Source organism: Protopterus annectens, chromosome 7.part0, assembly GCF_019279795.1.
Source record: "Protopterus annectens isolate FY-2018-M chromosome 7.part0, PAN1.0, whole genome shotgun sequence".
Lineage (NCBI taxonomy): Eukaryota > Metazoa > Chordata > Ceratodontiformes > Protopteridae > Protopterus > Protopterus annectens.
Genome location: NC_056739.1, coordinates 1,999,199,665 through 1,999,225,442, shown reverse-complemented (window position 1 = coordinate 1,999,225,442; position 25,778 = coordinate 1,999,199,665). Strand labels below are relative to the sequence as shown.

The window sequence follows — 25,778 nt, the reverse complement described above, 5'->3', positions numbered from 1 at the left end:
ATGAAGCAGCACAGCAATAGTGTAGTGGTTAAAACATCCCCCTAATGAGCAGGCATTCCTGGTTCGAGTCCCACTGCAGCACATATCATTTTCCATGTGAAATTTGTATATGAACATAATTTTACATCTTTTTGCCATATAACATACAAAATAACATTTAAATGTGAACTGGAGTACTGCATGAAATGCACATGTGAAGTATCAGTGTCATAATGAATAAGGCACTAGTAAGCAGGTTTAAGCACAAATAAGCAGTAGTAAGCATATATAAGCACTAGTAAGCATATTTAAGTGTGTTTGCATGGGGGTAAGCATTGCCTACACAGATTAAGCAAAGTAGAAGCTAACTGACTGTAAGAAACTGTAACCAGAGGTTAGCAGTGCTTACTGTCTCCCAAACCTGCGCAAACCCGCTTACAACTGCTTTAAAGTGCCTTAATCAGTCTGGATCCAATGGGCCATGTTCTGCCCAGCAACAATATAAACTGTCTTTGCAAGGCTCAAACTCAGGACCCTGTACACTATAGTCACAGTAGTTAAACACTAAGCCAACATAGCAATGAATCGGAATGAGGTATCAGCAAACTAATCCTCACCACAGGAAAATCAAACCAAACATGTGAACTGAATCTATGTACAGTGTGAAGTGGTATAACCTGCCACAGAACATAAATATGTGAACTGGAGTACTGCAGTAAGCATAGATTGGAGGTGTTATTGTAATAAAGTGTAGAAGTCCCCAGGTCCCCATACAGTGCATGTACACATGAATCACGGATACCAGACACATATATAACCTGTAATGAAGAATAAATCATTGCCAAATGGCAAATATAGTGCTAATTAACTATTAAGCAATGCTAACCGCAGCACAGCTCAAGTTAGTACGTGTAAGCAATGTGCAGGGAAGCCAATTCAATCTGCCTAGTGGTATACCTCTTTAAACAGTGCCAGCCGTATGTAAGCAGGTGTGCCCATAGCCTAGCCTTTTCAAAACTGGCCAATCACGGCAAAGTGCAGGAAAATGGCCGTATTTAAACCCCACAGGCGGGAATACATCTCATAACTGGATGTAGCTTCCTACTGCAGGCAGAATTCCTGGTGTGGGTGAAGGCACTCGATTCAGAGCATAGCGCTGGGGCATCCAGGAGTCAAAATTCATGGTATGTCTCCTGGTAAAACATCATGGTCAGAGATTACTGCAGGGCTAGTACCAGGACTCGCAGTACAAAACAGAGGCCTGGGACAGTCTCGCCCGTGACCTCACCAGTGCCACAGGTATCCCCCGGACTGGTGAGCAGGTCAGGCACCACCATGCTGACCTGAAGTGGCAGAGGGGGGATGTCCTGGAAAAGTGGAGCCAGGGGTGTCGGCAGATGACCAATGTCCCAATACTGAGTAAGTATTGAGTAAGTAGTGAGCGAGTTAGTACACATTCTACTAAGTAGTAAATATTTGCCTAGCTTGTGTATACTATGGATAGGTATGGCTAAATATCAATGCATTTATCTGACAGCTGCAGATGAGCGAGCTGCAAACCAGCAAGCCCATGATGCTTGGCTGCAAAGGCTGCATCACGAGGCAGGTTAGTAATCAGTCAGCATGCACTGTCATAACAAAGAATATAAGAGCCTTAGAAAGTGTTGTACCAGTAGAAATAAATGTGTTAATAGTCTGTGAATAAAGGTATAACCTCTGGAGTGCTTCTGTTTACTCTTCTCTGATATGTTTGCGATCTGTCCCATACTATGAATAGTACTATTGTATGTTAAGCAGTGTCACCCACACCGTGGTATGCAGAAAACATGGGTATGAAGTCCTGCATAACAATGTTGGAAGTGCCAAGAGGTCAGTCATATTGTACAAGTTAGGGAGACTTGATAGAAAAGCTATTGGATCGAAAGCTATACATCAGTTCCCTGATAGCACAGTGTACTGTGATGTTAGCAATAATTTTTTGTCACACACAGCAGGGGTTCAACTCCTGGGAGTGCTGCTAAGTTGTATGCATAATCATACCCCACAACTGTACAGACTGTAATACAATGTTCAGATAGAAAGCTGTATGCATTATTACACCCAACTGTACAGAATTTGCTTGAATGTTCTAATTGTAAGTTGTATGCATATTTATACCCCGCAACTGTTCCAGTCTGTCCAGCATGTCTGGATAAATGGCCCATATCACCATCTGGGTACCCTGTTCCCCTGAAAATTCAGTGTGATGATCCAAGAAATGTAGTCAGCTGTCAATGACATATAACTGATAGCCAAACGTGTACATAGTCAGAGAATGTATATGAAAATAAACCTGTCATTCTAGCACTGCACCCAAAGTGTATGACAGCAAATACCAACATATGTTGCATTAACACCTGCAGCCTGTCACACCTGTATTTAAGACACAGGTCACATATATAATAATCTATAAACATACCAGTGTACAATATAAGGCCATTGTGTAGTGTAATAATACATGTAAGGGAAAGATCACTGCAGTGACTAAGAATGCTGTGAAAACTACAAGGATGAATTAGTTGTTAATTGAACCCTCTCTGTCACCCCATACCATATGTGCAAAATAACGCAATGACACTCTTCAACTGGTATGTGTACACTCCAGACTTTTTTGCGACATATGTCCTAATGGGTAATACATATTCACATTTGTGTCTATGCATGTGCCATGTTAAAATACACCCATATCGGTGGCCTGTTGCCATCAATGAAACCCGCATGCTCCTGTAATGGCCACTGTTGTTCCATATATGCATGTTTTCTGCTTGCTCTGCAACTGTGTTAAATCTGGTGTGTCGGGTTAATGGGAATACCTATGCATGCTGTTATAACTAATCCTGAATGCTGTTGACTGTTACTAACCCATATCTGCCATAAACCTGCGACAACACAGCTCGTATGGGAAGGCCAGTCCCAGCAGACCCACCTGTCCCACCTCAGCTGTCCATGGCACCGGGCACCAGCACATCTGGGGCCCAGCCTGGGACCTCCTCCTCCGTGGGCCCTGCGCCACCTTTGGGAGGAACCGCTGCAGGGGATGGGGCTCGCACCCTGCCCTCAGAACGGGCGGGGAGGGGAACCTGTCACCCATCAACAGGTCCAGGCTGTGGTGCATAGGGAGCTTTATCTGGAGTATCAAGAGCAGCTATGCCAGCTTGAGGGCCAAGTGGCACTATAAAGAGGGTGAGCCTGCCCCTCCTACACAGCCCCCAGCACAGCCACCTTCGGGGCCGTGAAGGTGCAGTCATGACTGCCCATGGGTGGGGACCTCAGTCCCACTGTTTCCAGTTGGGGGCCCATGGGCTTGCGACTTCCAAACACCCCTCCCTGCCCAAGGTGTTTACCCCCCACATGTGTCATATACTGGCCCTGTATGCGTCTTGTGTGTCTTGTCTGTTAACCTACCAAACCTCCCTCCCCAAATATACCTACTATCCCTCCCCAACATCCCACTCTCACCTGAAAAAAAAGGGCAATCTGTTCCCACAAAAAAATCTCGCCCCATACATAGCTGTCCATTTTGCACGTCTTCACTGGACACATAATCTGGTCTAATTGGCATCACAATGAATATATGTTGTCCTCACCCCTCTCCCAGGGGTTTGAGGGTCCAAATATACCTGCATATATAAAGTATATGCACAGCTGTTGCTGTGGAAGAAATGGGCAGCTATGGACATTTCCTATACCCTTCCTGCACATGCCTAGCTATTTTCCCTACTGTCTTTCCCTCTTTGTACCCCATGTTTCACCACTTTCCTATCAACCCCTTTTTCTTTTCTTTTAAAGGAATTAGCATGGGGGTAAGTGGCAGTAAGCACTGTTAAGCAGTAGTAAGCGGGTTTGCATGGGTTTGCGCGAAGGTAAGCTGTGCCTACACAGGTTGAGAAATCTGAAGCTGACTGTAAGAAAACATAAGCGGAGGTGGGCAGTGCTTACCGTCGCACAAACCCGCACAAACCCACTTACAACTGCTCAAAACTGCTTTAATCACACTGTATCCAACAGCCCTTGTTCTGCCTAGCAACAAAATAAGCAGCCTCTGATAGGATCAAACCCCTGACCCTGCACACCATAGCCAAACTGATTTACCACTAAGCCATCTCAGATATACATATCCTTAATATATTCACAAACATATCCAGCCCAGTCATTCAACAGTACAGAAAAATGTATTCCAACATGTAGATGTATGTGTGTAAGTAAATATCTTAATGGCTAAACGGTTACAATATATTAATATATGTATATATATATATATATATATATATATATATATATATATATATATATATATATATATATATATATATATTTATGAACATATAAACATGCAGATGCCTACATCTATAGATATATATGTCCACATCTACATGTCTAAATATATACGGCAGGTTATAGATATATGTCAGCATATATATATATATATATATATATATATATATATATATATATATATATATATATATACATACATATATAGGTATATACGGACATACATCTGTAGATAATGGGGAAATAACAAAACATATATGTCCTCATGCAACATTAATGGGGTTGAGAGGCCCCACACAATATACGTCTGGCATGAATAGGTATACCCTCCCAGCCAAGCACGACCCCCCCCTGTAATACAGTACCAAGTGTTGCATATCCCATAACCATGACCAGACACGACATGGCCATCCCTAGGATACATATACACAGACACATATGTGCATATACAGGTATATATATATATATATATATATATATATATATATATATATATATATATATATATATATATATATACATATATGTACCTACACAGACACACACACAGATTTGTACAGTAATATACATATGTAGTACGTGCACACAGTATGGAGCAGCCAGTATTCTTACAGTCACCACCTTACCAACTGGAAACTGCATGAGCCACCCATACGAATGACATTCATAGCCTGCAACATATACCCACAGACAAATCAAAGGGTATAACACCACACACAGGTGTGCATAAATGAATGTGAAAGCTTAATTTGTGTACTATGACAGTTGTATATGCCATGTCATATAGCTGTGTAGACACTGGCATCCATATGAACAGTGTAATGTAACTGTGAAACAGTTGTACTAAGACAGTAGTCTGAAAAGTTTGACATATGTTGCTGTCCAGGCCGAGACCTACAAGTAGTACATTAGTAATAACAGACTGGGCCACGGCATACCAGATAATCAGCAGTACGTAATGCAGATGTATAGGTCAGCAGCCTGTATCTACACTCTGTACACAATCCCTATGGGGGACAGACCCCAGTTGACACAATGGGATGTATCTGTTACATAACAAGGCATACTTGACACCATCACAATCACAGTGACAAACAGAACATCCCATATGGCAGGAGGCAGTAGGCCTGCATTTACCCAAGGTTGATTGTATGGTAAAGTACATCCAGATACCTTAAGGCAGCCTATCCAAGATACCCACACATGTTGTAACAGCCTAGGTTAGTCATGGTGCACCCCCCTACACTCACTAATACTGGGCCATATACCACTGTTACATACACTGGCCTCTGGAGTGCATTAGGGCACACATGTATTGTGTAGGTGAAACCCACACATATATGGCCCCAACCCCCCAGTATGTGTGGGGGACACAGCAGCAGTAGAGTGATGGCAGGAATGACAGCATGACATACACACAGCCCACTACATAACCCCTGACAGCATGTCATATGTACAAAACCTGGTATGTAGGTGGAGGACAGAGGCTGTAACACAGGCACATATGTGTAAAACTGTTGTCATACAGTAAGCAAGATATATATATGTGTACATATCTATATGGATATATGTATACTCATTTATACATATATGTTCACAATATGTCCTGCACATGGAGTGGAGCGCTACCTGAGCCCCAATAGTCCCAACCTCTCAGTGCAAGGGGATGTCATGTATGTAGTGCAGGTATTTGTAGACTATTGCTACTGTAATAGGGATTGTCCTCACAGAAATGGTGTGTCTGGGAGGCCACATCTGCTGTTAACATGTGCGCCATTGGCTGCTTATAGACATCCTAAGGTCATCATAGAACAGTACCACTGCTTGCACAGTAACGCTCCTGTGGACTACAGCTGTGATATGGCCAATATATGTGGACAGTCTGAAACAATCGGGTCAGTCCAGGGGTATACACAGAATCCCTTCATGCAAGACATGTGGACCAGGCCTGTCAATGTAGATGTTAACAACCATGTAGATGGGTATAACGTGTACATACTGGTATACATTTGCCCCCATAGGTTATGCATTCATACACCCCTGTCTGTCCTGACACATAATAACCGCTGGTACAGAGGTGCCATGGCAACATATACTATCCTCTAGTTAGTGACATACATCTGAATAGCTTCCCACTGCTTTGTCTGATAGACATGACTGTTATGGTGGCCAGGCAGCAGTACATCTGGCAAGTATCTGGACATGACATCTCACTGGATAAGTACAATAAGCTGCTAGGCATGTAACAAAGCACAGGGCAGGCTACAAGCAGACTGACACAACAGTGGGCTACGTCTCCTATGTGGGGATACACATGTACCTGCATAGATAGCAGGCTCTACAGGCATGTCACATCACAGAGTAACAGACACCTGTGTGAAAGTGCATAACCACAACCAATGTGAACACAGCCACATATGGTAAGCTAGCGTACTATTACACTATATGGACTATCTGATGTACACCATCCTGATATGGGACACTCACACAACAACCCTACATATACTGGGCCCACTACACAGTGTGGTCCGATGGCTGTCTGTGGTTTGGGACGTGTTTGTGTCCGCCCCTTAGAAACATGTAAGCTGATAGGGTGACATACAGTGGAGCAGCATGTAACATCAGATAGACCAGGAACAAGAACAATGACATCTACCTCAGTCTCTACACAGGCCAAGGTACATATGCACTACACACACACTGGCGACAATTACCAGACTTACACATACCTCAATACTGTACACACAACCACGGAATGCCCAGGCTATGTCTTCAAATATAACCCCTACTATACATAACATATGTAGCAGTCTGATATCTCATTGGCTTATCAGATATGCTGTCATTGAATATGGTGTACAGAACATATGCATCCCCTACTGTGTGACATATGTACAAAGGTTGGCAGGGTTGTGGTTGGAGGCACCAACACAGGCCCAATATTGACATGTTGCTGTGATGACCTCATACATTTCCTGTCGTAACAGGGTTTGATGCAACATATGTCCTTTGAGGGGATATGACATCAGTAACTCTCCCCGCTCTCACCATCTACTGACTGCAAGCCTCACACTACCTTATGCAGTTGAGAGATAGGTGCTCTGTGAGTAACACAAGGCACCACACACTGCTCAGTCTGCAGATGACCCTACAGATGGGGATTCCTCATAAACATAGCACTGACATGACAAGTATTAAAACATGTAGGACAGCTATATCCACACACACCCTGTTAAACCAGTAGTACCCCAACTGCAGTATAGCAGCACTCACAGTCTGTACTCAGGACAGGCACATCCCCGTCCTGTGTGTTGGCCTGTTTCCACAGTGTATGTTGTCAGAGGTAAGTCCCCAATCCATCTGTGATGCCGTTTGCCAAACAACAGATCTAGTTGCAATTGGCTATGGTATTGTTACCACAGCTATTCCACATGCAATCAGCTAGAGGAGGGCTGTAATCTGTGCAGAGGCCGTCAGCTGATCATGAGCATCACTGACAATACACATGCTGCTGCCTAAGCAAAGCAGGTGTAAGTCTCCACATCCACCAGAGAGGGAGTGAGAGAGGCAGACAGAGGCAAAGATAAGTCAGGGTGGGTTGGGAGAGTAAAAGGTAAGCATGTTTGTGTCACACACCTACCAGTCCAGGGTATCAAACCAGTGACTGACTATGTACTGTTATCACATCTGTTATCCCTGCACGGTGGATATTGTGATTTATGCTAGGGGCACCATATAAGAAATATTAAAAACACACTCAACTTTGGATCCAGTTGTTACACACTAACAACCACCTCCACACAGGACATGAATGACAAACATCAACACACACACCTGTCACATCTGGGATTAGAACCCCTACCTAATTAGGTATTACACGAAAGCACTATGCCATTACAGAATGTGCCACAGAGATTACTGGAGTACTCTTTTCCCAAAGATTTATTTCACAGTGAGTGACATCAGCAGGACTACCAAAGTAGAGCAAATGAATTGTAGTGAGTGTGACTAGCCAAACATGTATTGCTCTCTACACAGGCATAGGAACAGACACAAAAGCATTCACAACTCCCATGTGTGAGAATAGAACCCCTACCAGAGTTCCATATCACACTACAGCATTATGCTGTTATAGCACGCACCACAGAGATTGCTGGCGTACTCTTTCCCCATAGGTGTACTTCACAGTGATTGACATCAGCAGGATTGCCAAAGTAGGGCATTTGAATTGTATTGAGTATGACTAACCTAAATTTCCCTAATCAGTCTGTATGCATTCAACGCTGTTCTGTCCAGAAGAAAAATAACCTGCCTTTGCAGGTCATGAACCCAGGACACTGTACACTATAGTCACAGTAATTAACCACTAAGCCATCACAACAGTACATGGGACTGCGGTTCCACCAAAGGAATCCCACCATAGCCTAATCAAACTGAACATGTGAAAGGAGTGTATATACAGTTGTCCATAAAATGTAAAAGACCTCTTCAAGGCCAACTTCATGCTACTCAAGGCAGAAGTGGCAATGTTTGTGACACCCATGGAGACAGGAGCTGACAGTTTAACTGATGAATCCTGCACTAAGGCACTGTATGAGCACAGTCACTTGTGCATGATTCCTGACATCCCACATAGAACCACGATGCTCACCTCCCAAATAATCAAGCCAGTCTGGTGGTCTCCTGCCATTAACAGAGTATGCAACAGACAGTAGACACTGTTGAAGAAAAAAGGATAATCCAAGGATGCAAACAACTCCCTTACCAGCCCCAGTAAGATGTTCATATCCCTCATGGAATCCTCCAAAGCTGATTATGTAACTAAAATCACCACAGATTCCACGGACAACCACACAGCATTCTATAGTTATGTCCAAATTATAACTGGCAATGCTCAGAAGTGCTCTGAGCTGCAACAGAATGGCATTACACAGACTGCTCCCACGGAATGTGCCAATAATCTGGCAGATGGATTTAGTGTCACATTCACCCCCTCACATCCCCAAAAGGGCCCATGTCAATACGTAAAGAGTTCCATTGCCCAGTAATCATGGCAACACAGGCAGTCAATGCAAAACCCACAACTAAGAATACAGCATCCATGGGACCAGATGACATCCTGGGCTGTGTACTACATGAACTACAAAATGGAATGGCAACTCACATAACTGTCATGTGTAATCATAGCCTCGCATCAGGCCTGATGCCCACTGAATGGCACACAGCTGCAGTCATTCCACTCCACAAGGGGGATTCACCTGTGATCCCTGGAACTATGGTCACATCAGTCTGATGTACCTGATCTGCATGGCCATGGAATGCATTATTAGGGATGTTTTGAACGCAGACATTGGCAACCCTCAAACACTGGACCCCACCCAGATTGGGCTCATGGAGGCCCAGTCTTGTCTCCTGAAACTGATTGACTGCTTTGACTCAGTCTGCATAGCTGCTGAAGATGGTAAGGCAGTCCACAAAGCCTATGTGGACCTTGCCAAGCCCTTCAACACCATCCCCAGTCTGGAAACATAGATTAACATACTAATCTGGCCATACATCCCTATGCCACTTGCTGCTTTGCCACATGGCTTACAGACAGAACCCAAACTGTAGGTGTACTTGACTCCAACTCCACCCCCAGACAAGTGACAAGTGGAGTACCTCAGGGTTCAGTCCTGGGACCACTGTTGTTTGGCATCTACATCTCTGAAGTACAGGCCAACAGTACAGGACTCTGGCTAACAAAGGTAACAGATGACTGCAATATGGGCATCATTATGAGCCTGACTGTACTGCATGATATGTTACTGATACCAGCCTGACGTCATACGGGTGGGATGGAGTACTGTTAACATCTTGTGCCCTTGCCGTGTAAGATCCTGGTTATGGGATCTCCAACAGTTGGTAGTTTATTGCAGGGCAGATGTGTTTGGCTGTGGGGGGGGAATACCTATTCGTGCATGACGTATGTTGTTTGTGCCTGTCAACCCCATTAATGGAGCATGTGGACATGTATGTTTTTGCTATGTTCCCACTTTATCTACAGATGTATGTCCGTATATACCTATATAGATATATATATATCTGCTTACATATATGTGTGAGTGTGTGTGTGTGTGTGTGTGTGTGTGTGTGTATATATATATATATATATCAATATGTTGTATCTGTTTAGACATTAATATATTTTCACACACACGCATACATCTACATGTTGGAATACATTCTCTGTACTGTTGTATGACTGGACTGGATGATATGTTTGTGAATACAGCAGATTTATGTATATCTGAGATGGCTTAGAGGTAAATCACTTGGGCTATGATGTGTATGGTCCTAGGTTCGAGCCTAGCAGAGGTTGTTTATTTTGTTTCTAGGCAGAACAAGGGCCGATGGATACAGAGTGATTAAGGCACTTTAAGGCAGTTGTACGCGGGTTTGCGCGGAGGTAACCACTGCTAAAGTCTGGTTACAGTTTCTTATACTCAGTTAGCTGCTGAATTGCTTAACCTGTGTAGGCATTGCTTAGCTCCGCGTAAACTCACTTACAACTGCTTTAAAGTGCCTTAATCACTGTGTATCCAATAGGCCATGTTCTGCCCAGCAACAAAATAAACAGCTCTTGTAGGGCTCAAACCAAGGACCCTGCACACCACAGACAAAGTGATTCATCACTAAGCCATGACAGATAGAAAGAGATTTGATGTTTGCAGAAACATATCATCCACTCCAGTCATGCAACAGTACAGAGAATGTATACCAGTATCTAGATGTATGTGTGTGTACCTATATTAATATCTAAATAGATACAATATATCTAGATATGTAGATATATATATTCATTTCTAAAAATATACATATATATCAATATATGTGCACATATATACATGCATATTCCTACATCAACACATATATGTGTCTACACCTATATGTCTATGTATACACAGCACATTACATATGTGTACGCAGATATAGAGCTATGTAGGTTTATATGGGCATAGTTATATATATATTAGCAGATGTGTAAATCTATATAGGTGTATATGGCCATATATTTGTAGATAGCAATGGCAGATTAACAAATACACATATGTTTACATGCACCGTTAATGGGGTTGAGAGGCCCCACACACTATACATCTTCTACGAATAGGCACCCCCCCCCCACAGCCAAACAAGTGGCTGGCATTGATGTCACATGTATGGGTATGGCTTTGCACCCCAGCCTCTCAGCTAATTTACATCTGTTATGCCTGTATGGTTGGCATTGCGATATATAGTAGGGCCACCATAAAAGAAGTAAGCAAAACCCCCTCCACATTGCCCACAGGTGTCACCCACTCACAACCACCTCTACACAGGATATGGCTTACAAACACTCACACACACACACACACACACACACACACACACACACACACACACACACACACCTGTTATGCCTGGGAGTTGAACCGCTACCTAACTAGTTTATTACACTACAGCACTATGCAGATGTCCTTCAAGGATGCATCTGCAGTCCTTACAAATGGGTTGTCCTGTCGTCAGGCAGCCCTTCGGTCGGCCGGATTCCAAAGTCTGGGTCGCCATTTTCCTCAGTCTTTCTTGCCGCGTGGCGCCCGAAGCAGAAGCTGTTCGCAAGTGCCGGTCGGTCAGATCCAGAGATTACTACTACCGAATACTACTTCGAAGACTTCTAAAAGCTAAGTACCCCGTTGGGGACTCTTTCTTGCCTCAGCCGATGTCAGAAAAAGTGAATAACTGTTTAACTTGTGGGAAACAAATACCTCATAAAGATTTCCACTCTTACTGCTTACCTTGTTTAGGCCCAGACCATGACGTAGCAGCTTGTTTAGCCTGTGCTTCCTTCAACCGATGAACGCTTAGGCATCGGTCGGAGTTTGCTGAACAGTTTTTCGGCTCAGATTTTGCGTACATTATGCCGTCGGATCCTCCGACTACCCAAATTGTTAAACAAAGAAAGGACTGACACTCACGGTCCGCGGTTTCGCTGAAACCACGGTTAAGCAAACGAGTGTCTCGGTTTCGGCCGAAACCGAGCAAGCGGTTCAATCTTCAGCCGAATCCATGACTACTACCGAGGCTCCTTCTACCCTAGTTGAATCGGCCTCTGAAGTTTTGCCTACTAATCTGCCTTCCTAGAATTATCGGACACCATCCCTTTGGATGTCTCTACCCCAGCACGTGGTGCTGCTAGGCCTCCTGCAGCCATGTCTATAAAGGCCTTTGCCAGGGCTAAAGCAGCCAAAACTGCTAAGTCAGTGCCTGTTAAGCCCTCCCACAGGCCTAGCTCCAGTTCTCAAATGCTTACTCTGGCAGAGGATCTCATCTCTTTAATAAGAGGATCCCAATCTCACCCAGACAGGGCCTCTCAACCTCCAGAAAAGAGACCTAGAGCAGAGCCCCTGAGCCAGTGTCCTCAGATGACTCTTCTGATGATTCAGACAATACAGACCATCCAGAGGCTCCTCTTTCTACTTATGAAGATTCTGATGCTGAAGAATCTATTCCTTCTGCCTCTCCACCAGAGGAATTTTCCTTTGGGGAAACCTTACATGCCATGAGAGAGCAATTCCAATGGCAGGGACAAGATTTCAGATTCAAGAAAAGGCTTAGGACCTTTTACACTTACGCAACATAGGCCCTTAGCTATACCTCCAGTTCTTCCTGTTGTGGATGATGCATTTAATGATGTTTGCACTGCTCCTGATACTTTACCTCCAGCCCCTGCTAAGCCCGATAGGTATTACAGGGTACCGGACACTCATCACCACTTATACAAGGCTCCTTTTGCAGATCCTGAGACTATCTCCCAGGGGCCTAAGGCAGTAGCTTCGACCTCAGCAAAAAACCCTCTCCCTTCTGATAGGGATCCAGGTCCTTAGAGAGATGGGGTAAAAAAGTATACACCTCTGCTACTCTCTCAGCTAGAGCTCTGAACTGTCAGTTTCATATGATCCAATACCAAGAGTTTATGCTTGATCAGTTAACTAAGAAACTGTCCTCTGATGATTCCTTAGATAAGAAATATGTTTTAGAAATGGTGAATAACATTCAGCAGGTTAGTAACCATTCTTTAAAATGTGGCTATGATGCACTGGTGGCTTCATTTAGATCAGCCATGACTGGCACAGTTATAAGAAGGCATGCATGGTTGAAAGAACAGGTCTTGCCGGACCATGTTAAAGTAAAGCTATTAGATGCTCCTATGGATAAGGTCAGTCTATTTGGTTCTCCTGCTCAACAAGTAATGAAGAAAATGGAAGAAAAGGCAAAATCTGTACAAACAGTTAAAGATTTCTTACAGGTTCAGCCCCCAAGGTTCAGCAGGAACTGGCCTTCCAAAAATTGGTCATTTCCAGACTCCTCTAAAAATCAGAGAGGCAGGAATAGACGTACCAGAGGCAGAAACCAATCCAGAGGAGGTGCCTACAGGGGACGCCAGTGGCAAGGCAATAACCAACGAGGCACAGATACAACCACTACCACTGCAACAGGACAATCACAGTGACTTGGCTCTGGCACACTACCAGGAAACAAATAGCAGCACCCTTAGGCGGAAAGTTAGCCTTATTTTCAAAAACTGGCACTATATCACAAGAGACAAGTGGATTTTGCAAACTATAGACCAAGGCTACAGGTTTCATTTCCACACCTTACCAGTAAAAGGAGGAATGCCAAACCTACCACCAAATCAAAAGACAGAAGCCCTAAAACAAATAGCTCAATTAACAAAGATGAGAGCTGTGGAAAGGGTACCACCTACAGAACAGGGCAAGGGATTTTACTCCAGACTCTTCCTAGTACCAAGAAAAGAGAAAAGTTGGAGACCTATTCTCGACCTGTCCGCTTTAAACACATTCATCATTGTTCCAAAATTCAAAATGCTGACCCTACAGCAACTTCTTCCCATGCTGGGTAAGGAGTATTGGCTGGTAACTCTAGATCTCAAGGAGGCATACCTGCACGTCCCCATATGACCAATTTGCAGAAGATACCTCAGATTTCTTGCAGGATCAGAGCATTATCAATTCTCAGCATTGCCCTTTGGCTTATCTACTGCGCCCAGAGTGTTCACGAAATGCCTGGCATCAGTAATAGCTCATTGCAGGCTTCAGGGAATCCAAATTTATCCATACCTGGACGACTGCCTGATACAAGCGGACAACAAAAGCAAGCTGACACAAGACTTACAAAGAGTCATTTGCTTACTGCAAGCCCTGGGATACACAGTCAATTTAAAAAAGTCAAGACTGATTCCATCCCAAACAAGAACATTCTTGGGTGCAGAATTGGACACAGTAAAACAGATGGCATTCCTAACTGCAGAAAAACAAGAACAACTTCCTCTTTACTTCCTGGCATTAACAAAGCAGAACAAACTAACAGCAAGAAAAGTACTGCAGGCCTTGGGCTTCATGGCATCCTGCATAATCTTGGTCCCCCATGCCAGACTACATATGAGAAAGCTACAGTGGTACCTAAAGAATTTATGGTCTCAACACAAACACAGCTTAGAAACCGAAATACCACTAATCCCATGCCTGAAAGAAGAGTTCCTATGGTGGGCTCAGGCATGCCAGTCAAACCCAGGTTTGTCTTTCCGCAACATTCAAACAAACCAAACCATCACAACGGATGCCTCAGACCTCGGATGGGGGGCCCACATGCTGGACAAGTGCATTCAAGGCTTATGGACTCCAGATCAGCTGCACCTGCACATAAATCAAAAAGAAATGCTGGCAGTAAAACTAGCAATCCAGAATTTCAGACCATTCCTCAAAGAAGGCCAATTGCTGATAAGGACAGACAACACCACAGTCATGTGGTACATCAACAAACAGGGAGGCACTCATTCATACCCCCTATGCCGAATGGCTCTGGACCTATGGAATATGGCTCTGGGCTACAACATTCAGTTACAGGCAATTTTTGTACTGGGAAAAGAAAACATCCTAGCAGACATGTTAAGCAGGACTACCTCGGATGCTCACGAATGGATGCTACACCCGGGCATCTTCAAGGCCATCACAAAGAAATGGGGAATGCCACAAGTAGACCTATTCGCATCCCCACTCAATCACCAGCTCAAGAAATTCTGCACAAGGATATACCACCCACTTGCTTGGAAGGTGGACTCTCTATCCTTCAATTGGAAAGGCCTAACAGCATATGCATTTCCACCTCTTCCTTTGATGCACAAGGTACTACTGAAAATCAAAGAGGAACGTCCAAGGATAATACTGATAGCTCCAAATTGGCCAAGACAACATTGGTATTCATTGCTGAGGAGCATGTCTCGGGAGAAACATGGACACTGCCCTGATTCCTTTGATGTTAACTCAGAGCAACTACAACATCCTGCATCCCAACCTGAAAACTCTACAACTGACTGCCTGGAACATTACATAAGAGCAACTAACCCGGAATTATCCCAAAGGGTTAAAGACATAATCCTTGAGGCCCGCAGACCTTCAACAAGAAGGAACTATGCAGGAAAATGGAAAAGGTTTGTCATTTGGAGTTCTGAAAGAGGGAAAGATGTGTCAAAGGTAGACATTGCCAACATCCTGGAGTACTTGGCAGAGCTTCTTCATACAGGCCTGTCCTATTCCTCCATCAAGATACATGCATCAGCTATTTCTGCAGAATACAGCTTCGATCCCCCTGTCTTCTCACATCCTCTACTCAGGCAGTTCCTGAGAGGAATTAAGAATGTAAAACCTCCTAGGAAACCACCATTGCCAGCATGGGACTTGAACTTTGTGCTAGAAAAATTGACACTCCCTCCATTCGAACCAGCAGCAACAGCAGATCTTCAACACCTATCCTGGAAAACTGCTTTCCTACTGGCAATTACTTCAGCAAGAAGGGTTTCGGAGCTACAGGCTTTAATGGCAGTACAACCCTTCCTAATCTTCCATCAAGATAGAGTGTCCATGAGAACTAATCCTACATTTATGCCTAAGGTGGTATCCAGAGTGTCTCTAAACCAGGCAATCCACCTACCTACCTTCTTTCCCAACCCACAGAACAGGGGGGAAAGACTGCTGCATACCTTGGATGTACATAGACAGTTGCGCTACTACCTGGACAGAACCAAGGGAAATAGAAAAACTGACCAGCTGCTAGTAGCTTATGCAACAGGAAGGGAAGGAAAAGCAATTTCCAAACAGACAATCTCCAAGTGGATAGGAAATTGCATAAGATTCTGTTACTCCTACCATGGAAAGCAAATTCCACAGAACATAAGGCCTCATTCTACAAGGGCTACAGCCACTACCACAGCTTTCTTACGAGGAGTGGCTACCAAGGACATTATTGAGCTGGCTACTTGGACCTCCGTGCATACATTTGCCAAGCATTATAACTTACCTCTATACTCTAGATCCTGAGCAGGGTTTGCCACTGCTGTTTTGCAAGGGATCCTAACTACACCATAATTATTCTTCCTCCTCCCCTAGTTTGGCTATGGTATTCTACCCATTTGTAAGGACTGCAGATGCATCCTTGAAGGACATAGTACAGTTTTGTACCTACCATAAATGTAGATGTCCGAACAGGATAGCATCTGCAGTCAGGATTACCCACCCTCCTTCCCCTCTGTGGTACTCCTAGGGTATTTACCCACCTAATAGCTAGCTGGGGGGGGGATCTCTTATGGTGTATTTGTTTGTATATATGTACATGCATGTTTATTTTTTGTGTTTGCCTTCTATTTTTTGGGAAACATTGGCATTTACCCAAAAATTTAGCTATCAAAGAGGGCAACTGGCATCTGGGGCAAGAAACACTGAGGAAAATGGCGTCGGCTGATGCCTTTATACCCGAAGACCAGCAGAGATGACATCGGGTGAAGTGCGACACCAGCCGAGGCCAGACCCAGACTTTGGAATCCGGCCGACCGAAGGGCTGCCTGACGACAGGACAACCCATTTGTAAGGACTGCAGATGCTATCCTGTTCGGACATCTACATTTATGGTAGGTACAAAACTGTACTTTATAGTACGCGTCATGGACATTACTGGAGTACTTTTTCCCCAAAGGTGTATTTCACATTGAATGACATCAGCAGGATTACCAAAGAAGGCCATTTCAACTGCACTGTGAGTAACTAGCCTAAAATGCATTGCTCCCTACACAGACAGTGAGACACACACAAAAAGTCCACAACTGACGTGTGAGTACAGAACCCCTGACCAAGGTCTATATCACACTACAGCATGGAGCTGTTATAGGACACACCACAGGGATTACTAGAGAAGTCCTTCCCCAAAGGTGTATTTCACAGTGAATGACATCAGCAGGATTGCCGAAGTAAGGCATTTGAAATGTACTGTGAGTGAGTAGCCTATAATGCATTCCTCCATGCACAGACGTTGGAACACACACAAAACATCCAGAGCTGCCATGGGTGGAGATGGAACCCTACCATAGTTCTAGATCACACTACAGCTGTACGCAGTTACAGGATGCGCTACAGAGATTACTGAGCTACAACATTCCCAGAGGTGTATTTCTAGGTGGGTGACATCAGCAGCCTTGCCAAAGTTGAGTATATGAATTCTAAGGAGTGTGAGTACCCTAAAAAGCATTGTTCTCTACTCAGTCTAAGACAATTAGAGACACACACACACACACACATGCGCACACACACACACACACACACACACACACACACACACACACACACACACAGTTGCCAAGTCTGGGGTTGGAACATCTACCTAACCACTTTATCACACTACAGCAGTACGCAGTTACAGGATGCACTATGGAGATTATTGGGCTATGACTTTCCCAGAGGTGTATTCTTAGGTGAGTGACATCAGCAGCCTTGCCAAAGTTGAGTATATGAGTTGTACGGAGTGTGAGTTGCCTAAAAAGCATTGCTCTCTACTCAGTCAGACACACACACACACACACATTCACAGTTGCCAAGTCTGGGGTTAGAACACCTACCTAACTGCTTTATCACATGACAGCTGTACGCAGTTACATGACACGCTGCAGGGATTATTAGGCTATTACTTTCCCAGAGTTGTATTTCCAGGTGAGTGACATCAGCAGCCTTGCCAAAGTTGAGTATATGAATTGTACGGAGTATGAGTGGCCTAAAAAGCATTGCTCTCTAACCAGTCAGACACACACACACACACACACACACACACACACACACACACACACAGATTCACACACCAACACACACACACATACAGTTGCCAGGTCGGGGGGTTATAACACCTACCTAACTACTTTATCACACTACAGCAGTACACAGTTACAAGACACGCTATGGAGATTACTGGACTATGATATTCCCAGAGGTGTATTGCTAGGTGAGTGACATCAGCAGCCTTGCCAAAGGTGAGTATATGAATTGTACGGAGTGTGAGTAGCCTAAAAAGCATTTCTCTCTACACAGTCAGAGACAGAGAGACACACGCATAAACACACACTCACACAGTTGCCAAGTCTGGTGTTAAAATTACTAAATAACTAGTTTATCACTACAGCAGTACACAGTTATGGGACACACCATGGGGATTACTGAGATACAGCTCTCCCAAAGGTGTATTTCACATTGAATGACCTCAGCAGACTTGTCATGATACTGCTGTGGGGAGGGCAGTGTGTGCATGGGCCATAACCCATTCATGTAGGGGTTGTCATGCCACATGCAGGCACACACGGGGTCATATGCCACATGTACGTGTATACAGCTACTAGGTGACTACTTCCTTATAAAGTCATGTTGCACAGCTGGCACGTGCACCATATAGCCTGTCATGCTGACAGATACTGGTGGCTAGTATCTACAGTGAGTGACACCTGCACTTTATGTGTTTGGGACGCTTTGGCTGTGTGCTGGGTGGGATAAGCCCAGATGGCTCCTTGTCACTGTCACCCTCTTCCATGCATCTATGTCCATTTACCTTTGGCTTATTATAGTGTGTTGTCCTTACATATATGTGTGTATTCCCATCCACTGTGTGTGCAAGGCAGGAGTGGTGCATACTGACGTGTCTGCAATAAGTACTGCAACTGCCAGATATGTCTGGTCCACTGGTGTTTGCAGACATGGCCTTCATGTGTTTAAGTGTGTGAGCATGCCCAGTATGGCCATCTATATTGCATGTGTGGATCACGTCCAGGTAGTTTGTACTGCGGTGCTGACCTTTGTGTTGTACATCGACAGGTAGCATGCTATGTCTGCAGGGTATACATCGGTCATTTGGCATTGACTGTTGCTACATGTCTGCATAGCGGGGGGGGCACCTGACTGTTTCTACATTTCTACACAGGGGTGGGGGGCCACACCTGCCTGTTACTATAAGTGTAAGTAGGATGGCGGGGCACACCTGACACGTCTACTAAGTTGCTAGGACTATACCGGTATGTCGGGTACACCATTTCAGTCTGTGGACTTATTTATCGTGCTGGCTAGAGGCATATCAGTGTACTACAGATCTTAGCTTTCACTACCTACGTATTAGTTTCTGACTTCCTAGACTTCACAACGTACATCCAACTGCCTGGCCTGCTGTATTCTGTCTGTGTAGACCTGGCAGAGGGGTTACCCACAGGGATCATTCAGAGGCCATAGTACATTTGTTTGTGTTTGTCTACACCTATCCTGCTGGCTGTGACTGTTGTTGGGTATGTGCCCTTCCAACTGGCATGTGTGAGTCACTTACCTTGTGGATGTCCCAGTATTGAGGGTGGTGCTGCACGGCTGCCTATGTCGGATCCACATAGTACACTCCCTATACATGGCTGAGAACATGTAGTGTCATGTTTGGCATCCCTTTTACTGTTTGTGCGAGTCGGAGAGAGGTGTCATTCCCTGGTTCCCTACTGTGTCAATGCATTTGCTATACGTTGCCTCTTTGCCAAGGCCAGGGCATACTGGGCACGTCTCCTTCTGCCTACTGAGGCCGGCTCAGGTTGTTCCTCCTCCAAGTCACTCTGTGCCTGTGCAGGCCTTGGCACTGGTGGGGGGCTGTATGGCCCTGCCCAATGCTATTCCTGCTCCAGCTGTTTCCGCAGGATCATATTGTGTAGCATGGCACATACAATGACAATTTGGGTACATGTAGTTGGTGAGTACTGCAAAGCTCCACCGGATGTGTCCAGGCACCGGAACCGTGACTTGAGCATCCCAAACACACGCTCTATTATGATCCGTGTTTGTGCGTGTGCCTCATTATGGAGTTCTTGTTCGGGTGTGTGTGCATTTCTGATGGGTGTCATCAGCCATGGCTCCAGGGCATATCCAGCATCCCCCACTAGGTGACCATGTGAGATGTCCCCTTTGGCAAATGTCTGGTGCAGCTGTGTCAATCATGGTAGCTTCCAGCACACAGATTCATTATTATGCCCTGGGCATCGCACATGACCTGGCAGTTGATGGAGGGGAAGCCCTTGCGGTTGATGTAGACCCTACCCTGCTCAACTGGTGGTGCTTTAATGCATATGTGCGTGCAGTCTATTGCACCCAGTACCTCAGAGTAATCTGCTATTTGGTGGAAGAGACACATATTGCTGGCCAACGTCTCACGGGTGATGGGGAAATATATGTGCTCACTGACATGTGCTGACATGACATCCAGGAACTGGTGGAGTACCCTGGATGCTGATGCCTGTGAAATCCCCATCATATACCCAGTTGGACTTTGGAAGGTACCTGTAGCTAGTATTCTTAAGCCAACACATACCTTGGTGTCTACTGGGATGGGTTCCCCCTCTGTTAGTTCTGTGTGTAAGGCGTGGGTGGCACAGCTCAACTACTTGCTGTAGGAGGTCCCTGTCCACCCTATAGCGCTCCACTATCACCAGCTCATGTAGCCCTTGGTAGGTTACCCTGGGTCTGTACACTCTTCTCCGTCTCCTCACTGTGGGTTTCTCAGCAGAATTCACATCCTCACCACCCTCAGCCTCTTGCACATGCTGGTTTATGATAGCAAAAGCAGCCCCTAACATTTTTTCAGTTGCTTTAGTTTTGTAAAATTTCCCCCTCTCTATACACCGGTGGTGCAGAGGTTTTGGGAAAAACAAGGGGGACAGGTGTTTGCTTAGTTTATAGTGGTGCGCTGGGCTGCTGCCTGTGTAATTTGCTGTTTCTGATACAGTTCACCTGTCAGCTAAGCCAGTTCTCCTTGATTAACTTCCTACTGCTGTTTTCCCTTCCCATTGCCTCCCTGTTTAAGCCTGTGTGTGCGCCACACAAACGGAGTGCTCAAATGTGCACAGAGCTGCTATTTCCTGGTTTAACTTCTTTTTTCTTCCTGTAAGACCCGGTGCGCTGCACGCACACCCGCTTACACTTTCTAAAGAGTGCTAGGCAGTTTGGACACACCTCTAGCTTAGCTGTGCTAAGCTAGGAGCAGTCCCGAGCCACAGGGCTCCAATCCACTTACAGTATGCCTGACACACACCTCTATGATGTCACCTATATCCTAGTGTTGCACCCAGCTGTTCATGCTCTTACACTCTTGGGACCTGCCTCACACCCTGGGGATAACTGGGATTCACTAACCTTTCCCTCATTTGCTTAGGATTGCCTGCTAATGCATAGTTACATGTCTCACACTGAGCGTCCCCCCTTAGCAACCACTACTCACTGGCCAGGTTGTCTTCTGCCTGCCATTGACTTGCATGGCAGAATACTTTTAGTTAGAATGCTCGTTTTATGTTTATTTTCTTATTTTCCCCCCGATCCCATTTGCACGCCGCTGCCCTATGCTTAGACAGCCAAGATCGGCAAAAAAAAAAAGTAAAAGTTGATTTTTACATATTTTAAACGGTTTGCAATACCAATTGCCTTATACTTGGCCATTGGCATGCTTCCTCAATGATATGCAGCCTTTATTTGGAGCTGTCATAGCTCGGTTTTGGATTTTGCAGAAATGTACTCGGTTACTAACCGAATACATTTCTGCAGATTGCACTAGTCTTGCACGGACTATTGCAAGCTTCCTGGATTGCAAAATCACCTCATTTGCATGGATGTCTCCTGCAAATGAGGTGATTTGCATGCCATGGCTTAGTCCGTGCAAGATTAGTGCTGGAGCTGTCGTGCACACCCCTGCCAGCTGTTCCTGGATCGCACGGCAGACATATTGCCTGCGTGAGCTCCTGCACTCATCTTGCACTCCATGCAGGCTTTTGAGAATCCGGGGGACTGTGTTTTGTCCTCACATTGGTAAAGGTTAGAGGGAAGTCAGTCATAAGAGGCAGGATAGAATCGTAGCAAGAGGTGGAAAACACTGTTTTACACAAAAAAAATTCTCTACTTTTAGATTTGGTTACTGATTAAATAAGTGTTTTGGGTGGAACATATGAGATCAAAATAAAATGTCTCCAAGTTGTGGGGGGTGTGACCTCTTTTGTAAAAACTATAAAACTTCTGTCTAGCAAATACAGATGCAGCAACGATTTAAGAGCCTGAGAAACTCTATTCCACATTCAAGCTCCTTTGCCAAGAGACACAAATTAGGCATGCTGGCATATTTATCTCAAAATTTATAGACAAAGCGTATCACTGCTGAAGAAACAGGAGGAAGATGTCTGTAGTAACTGCACTGTAATAGTTTTGCATTGATAAATAGTTGGCTGAAAAGAGTCCAGCTCACATACCAAGTTAACAAATCAATAAAAAAAAATACATGTGTTATCTTTGACTAAATGTTTTCATTTGCACTGATATAATTATTTGCTTTTTACATTGGTAAACTTGTTTTAATGGTGACTTTTCACACCCCTGAATAACAGAAAGATGTAGTTGTAGGGGTCTCCTCTATCAAACCTATCTATGTGATTCAGGTCCGTGTTTTCTACATATAACTTTATTTGGCAGTATTTGTGCACCCCCTAATACTAAATGTTTCTACCTACAGGTATCACAGCTACAGGAGATCCTTGCAAGAGGTGGAGACGTGACAGCAAAAGGCAGTCCTGGTTCACCTGGCCCTAGAGGAGAAAAAGGTGATAAAGGAGAAAAGGGTGATGGAGGAGACCGGGGTCCCCCTGGAAAAAATGTAAGATTGTTGCTCTTTATCAGTTTCTAAAGTATTTTGTGTGAAGTTATAGAAAGAGAATATTGTGTGCTGTGATTAAGAAGATGTGGTTATATGTCTATATTATTTTTATTATTTTTAAGGCATGCTATGAGAAGCTAAAGAAAAGGAATTTTATAAAACAGTATATATATATATATATATATATATATATATATATATATATATATATATATATGCTGTGATTAAGAAGTTTTGGTGGCGCAGTGATGTTGTGGTTAGAGTTGTTACCTCACAACAAGAAGTTCTCCAGTTCAATTCTCAGCTGGGGTGCCTTCTGTGCAGAGTCTGCATGCCCTCCCTGTGCTCTTGTGGGTTTCCTATGAGTGCTCTGGTTTACTCCCACATTCCAAAGACATGCAGTAAGTAGATTGGAAACTGTAAGTTGGCCCTAGGTGTGAGTGTGTATGGACACACTATCAAATTAACAACAATACCCTATGTACCTACAAAGTGATAAGAGATCTGGGATCACAAGTAGACTGCTACCTCAGCTTTGACCACCTGGTGTCTACTATGGTAAGGAAGGCTTTCCACATAGCACGCTTGATTACCAAAATCATCACCTCTAGAACAAAGGAGGTCATACCCCTCTATACTCATCACTAATCAGGCTCATAATTGAGTATAACGCCCATTTTGGCTTGTGCCTTACAAAGCACTTGCAGCAATTGGAGAGACCTCAGAGGTTTCTAACTAAGAAGATCAAGGGACTCCAGCATGTGCCTTACACAGACCGAGTAAAGTCCCTGTCACTATACTCACTATCATACAGAATTCTTAACGGAGACTTATTCCTAGCTTACAGAGCAATATCTGACCCAAACCTAATGTACTTGCTGCTCATCCGTAAATCAAACAAGACTAGACCTATCAGTTCCAGTGACCTAAATATGGCCTGCGACTTGAATAGGATGTGTTGGAGAGACAGACTTGTCTCCCAGCAATTGCTGTGTCTTTGGAATAGGCTGCCAATTCATGTGAAGCAGAGCACCTCTATGACACTCTTCACAAGGAACCTGGATGAGTGGATTGGGCACCATAAATTTTTAATGGGGATAGCACCCACAAAGCTCCTAGACATGGGCAGTCATTACTAAATACAGTCCTGGGCATTGACTAGAGTATATGTAGTATTACACTGGGATGAAACTGCTAGGCTTGAAATTACCTCCAGGTCGATAGCCTAGTAACCTTCTATGATCCTATGATTTTGTAATGGACCACCTCAAAGTATAATTGTTATTTGTCAACGTCAGCAACTGTTACTCTGACCTAGTAGTACAACTGTTTTTGCTTGAAAACCCCATTAGGGTTGAAAAAGGTCAATGGACCTCCCTACCTACCTGATTTACAAATATTTGTATGAATAAACTCTCTTTTGTGGAAGAAGATGTTTAACAACATTCCCAGCACTGGCTTGTGAAATAGTTTTCAGCTAACATTTGTTTCCAGGGTCTTTTGTATCACTCTTTTTTTTCTCTTAACTTTACCCAACAAATAAATTATTATGACAACAGTAGTTGTCATTTACTTATGAAGAGATGCATTTTACTGAGACAAGGTGCACCATATTGTAAGTCTGTTATAACGTGGTCACTGAGCACTGCTCATGTCTAGTGGCTCATTCAGGACCATTTAATCACATCTGGGTCATAATCTGAATCCCATCTTACTAAAATGAATTTTTTTAACCAGACAATTTTGACTATTTTTGTTTCATTGAGTCACCCTTTCACGCTTTCATTCTGCCCAAAGTTTTTTATTTAGTACATTTATAGTAAAAACGTAGGGGACAATTGCACATGTTGTTGTCTGGGTTAAGAGAACTACAAAAGGTGCAGGAGCTTATGAAGCAGGTAGTGGTTATCACTGTGTGATGTAATGAACATTAGTGTAAGGTGCAGTAAAGTTTACTGAGTAATTTAGTGCAATGGGCATCAGTAAGATGTGCACCGGGCAGTACTCTGTGGTGTAATGAATGACCTGTGTGGCGTAGTGGGCAGTAATGTGTGGTATAACTGCATTATCATTTGCCATTCCATCCACAGATGAGTCATTTTTTCTTATGGAATCCCACTTAAAATAATGTACTTGTTCTTTAGAGATAAATCATAGCATGCTGTGAGATTTCTGGTTGGTTTGCTGGTCTTACCATGTGGCAACACAAGGTGTGCATGAATCAGCATTTTCCATGAATACCTTCTCTCCATACTACTATTGTGTCTTTAGCAAATAATTTGGTCAGTCTGAAAGAATGAGACTAAAATTATTAAAATGACTTTCCATTTGAGGAGATGTAAAAGGTAACTGGGTTGAAATATGGGTGAACTACTTTTTGTTTTCTTTACAGATGATTTTCCATCCTTTAGTAATTTTCTGCT

At 44.0% G+C, this 25,778-nt stretch overlaps 1 protein-coding gene across 3 annotated transcripts in view; it reads left to right on the top strand.

Moving 5' to 3' along the window:
• Positions 1-25,778, top strand: part of LOC122807296 (collagen alpha-1(VII) chain-like) — a gene marked incomplete at its 5' end in the record, with an annotated part of 1,562,855 nt that overhangs the window by 771,322 nt on the left and 765,755 nt on the right. For all 3 annotated transcript variants that reach the window (XM_044078425.1, XM_044078422.1, XM_044078423.1), the window contains 1 exon segment: positions 23,215-23,355. In XM_044078425.1, coding sequence (XP_043934360.1) covers positions 23,215-23,355 — 141 coding nt within the window.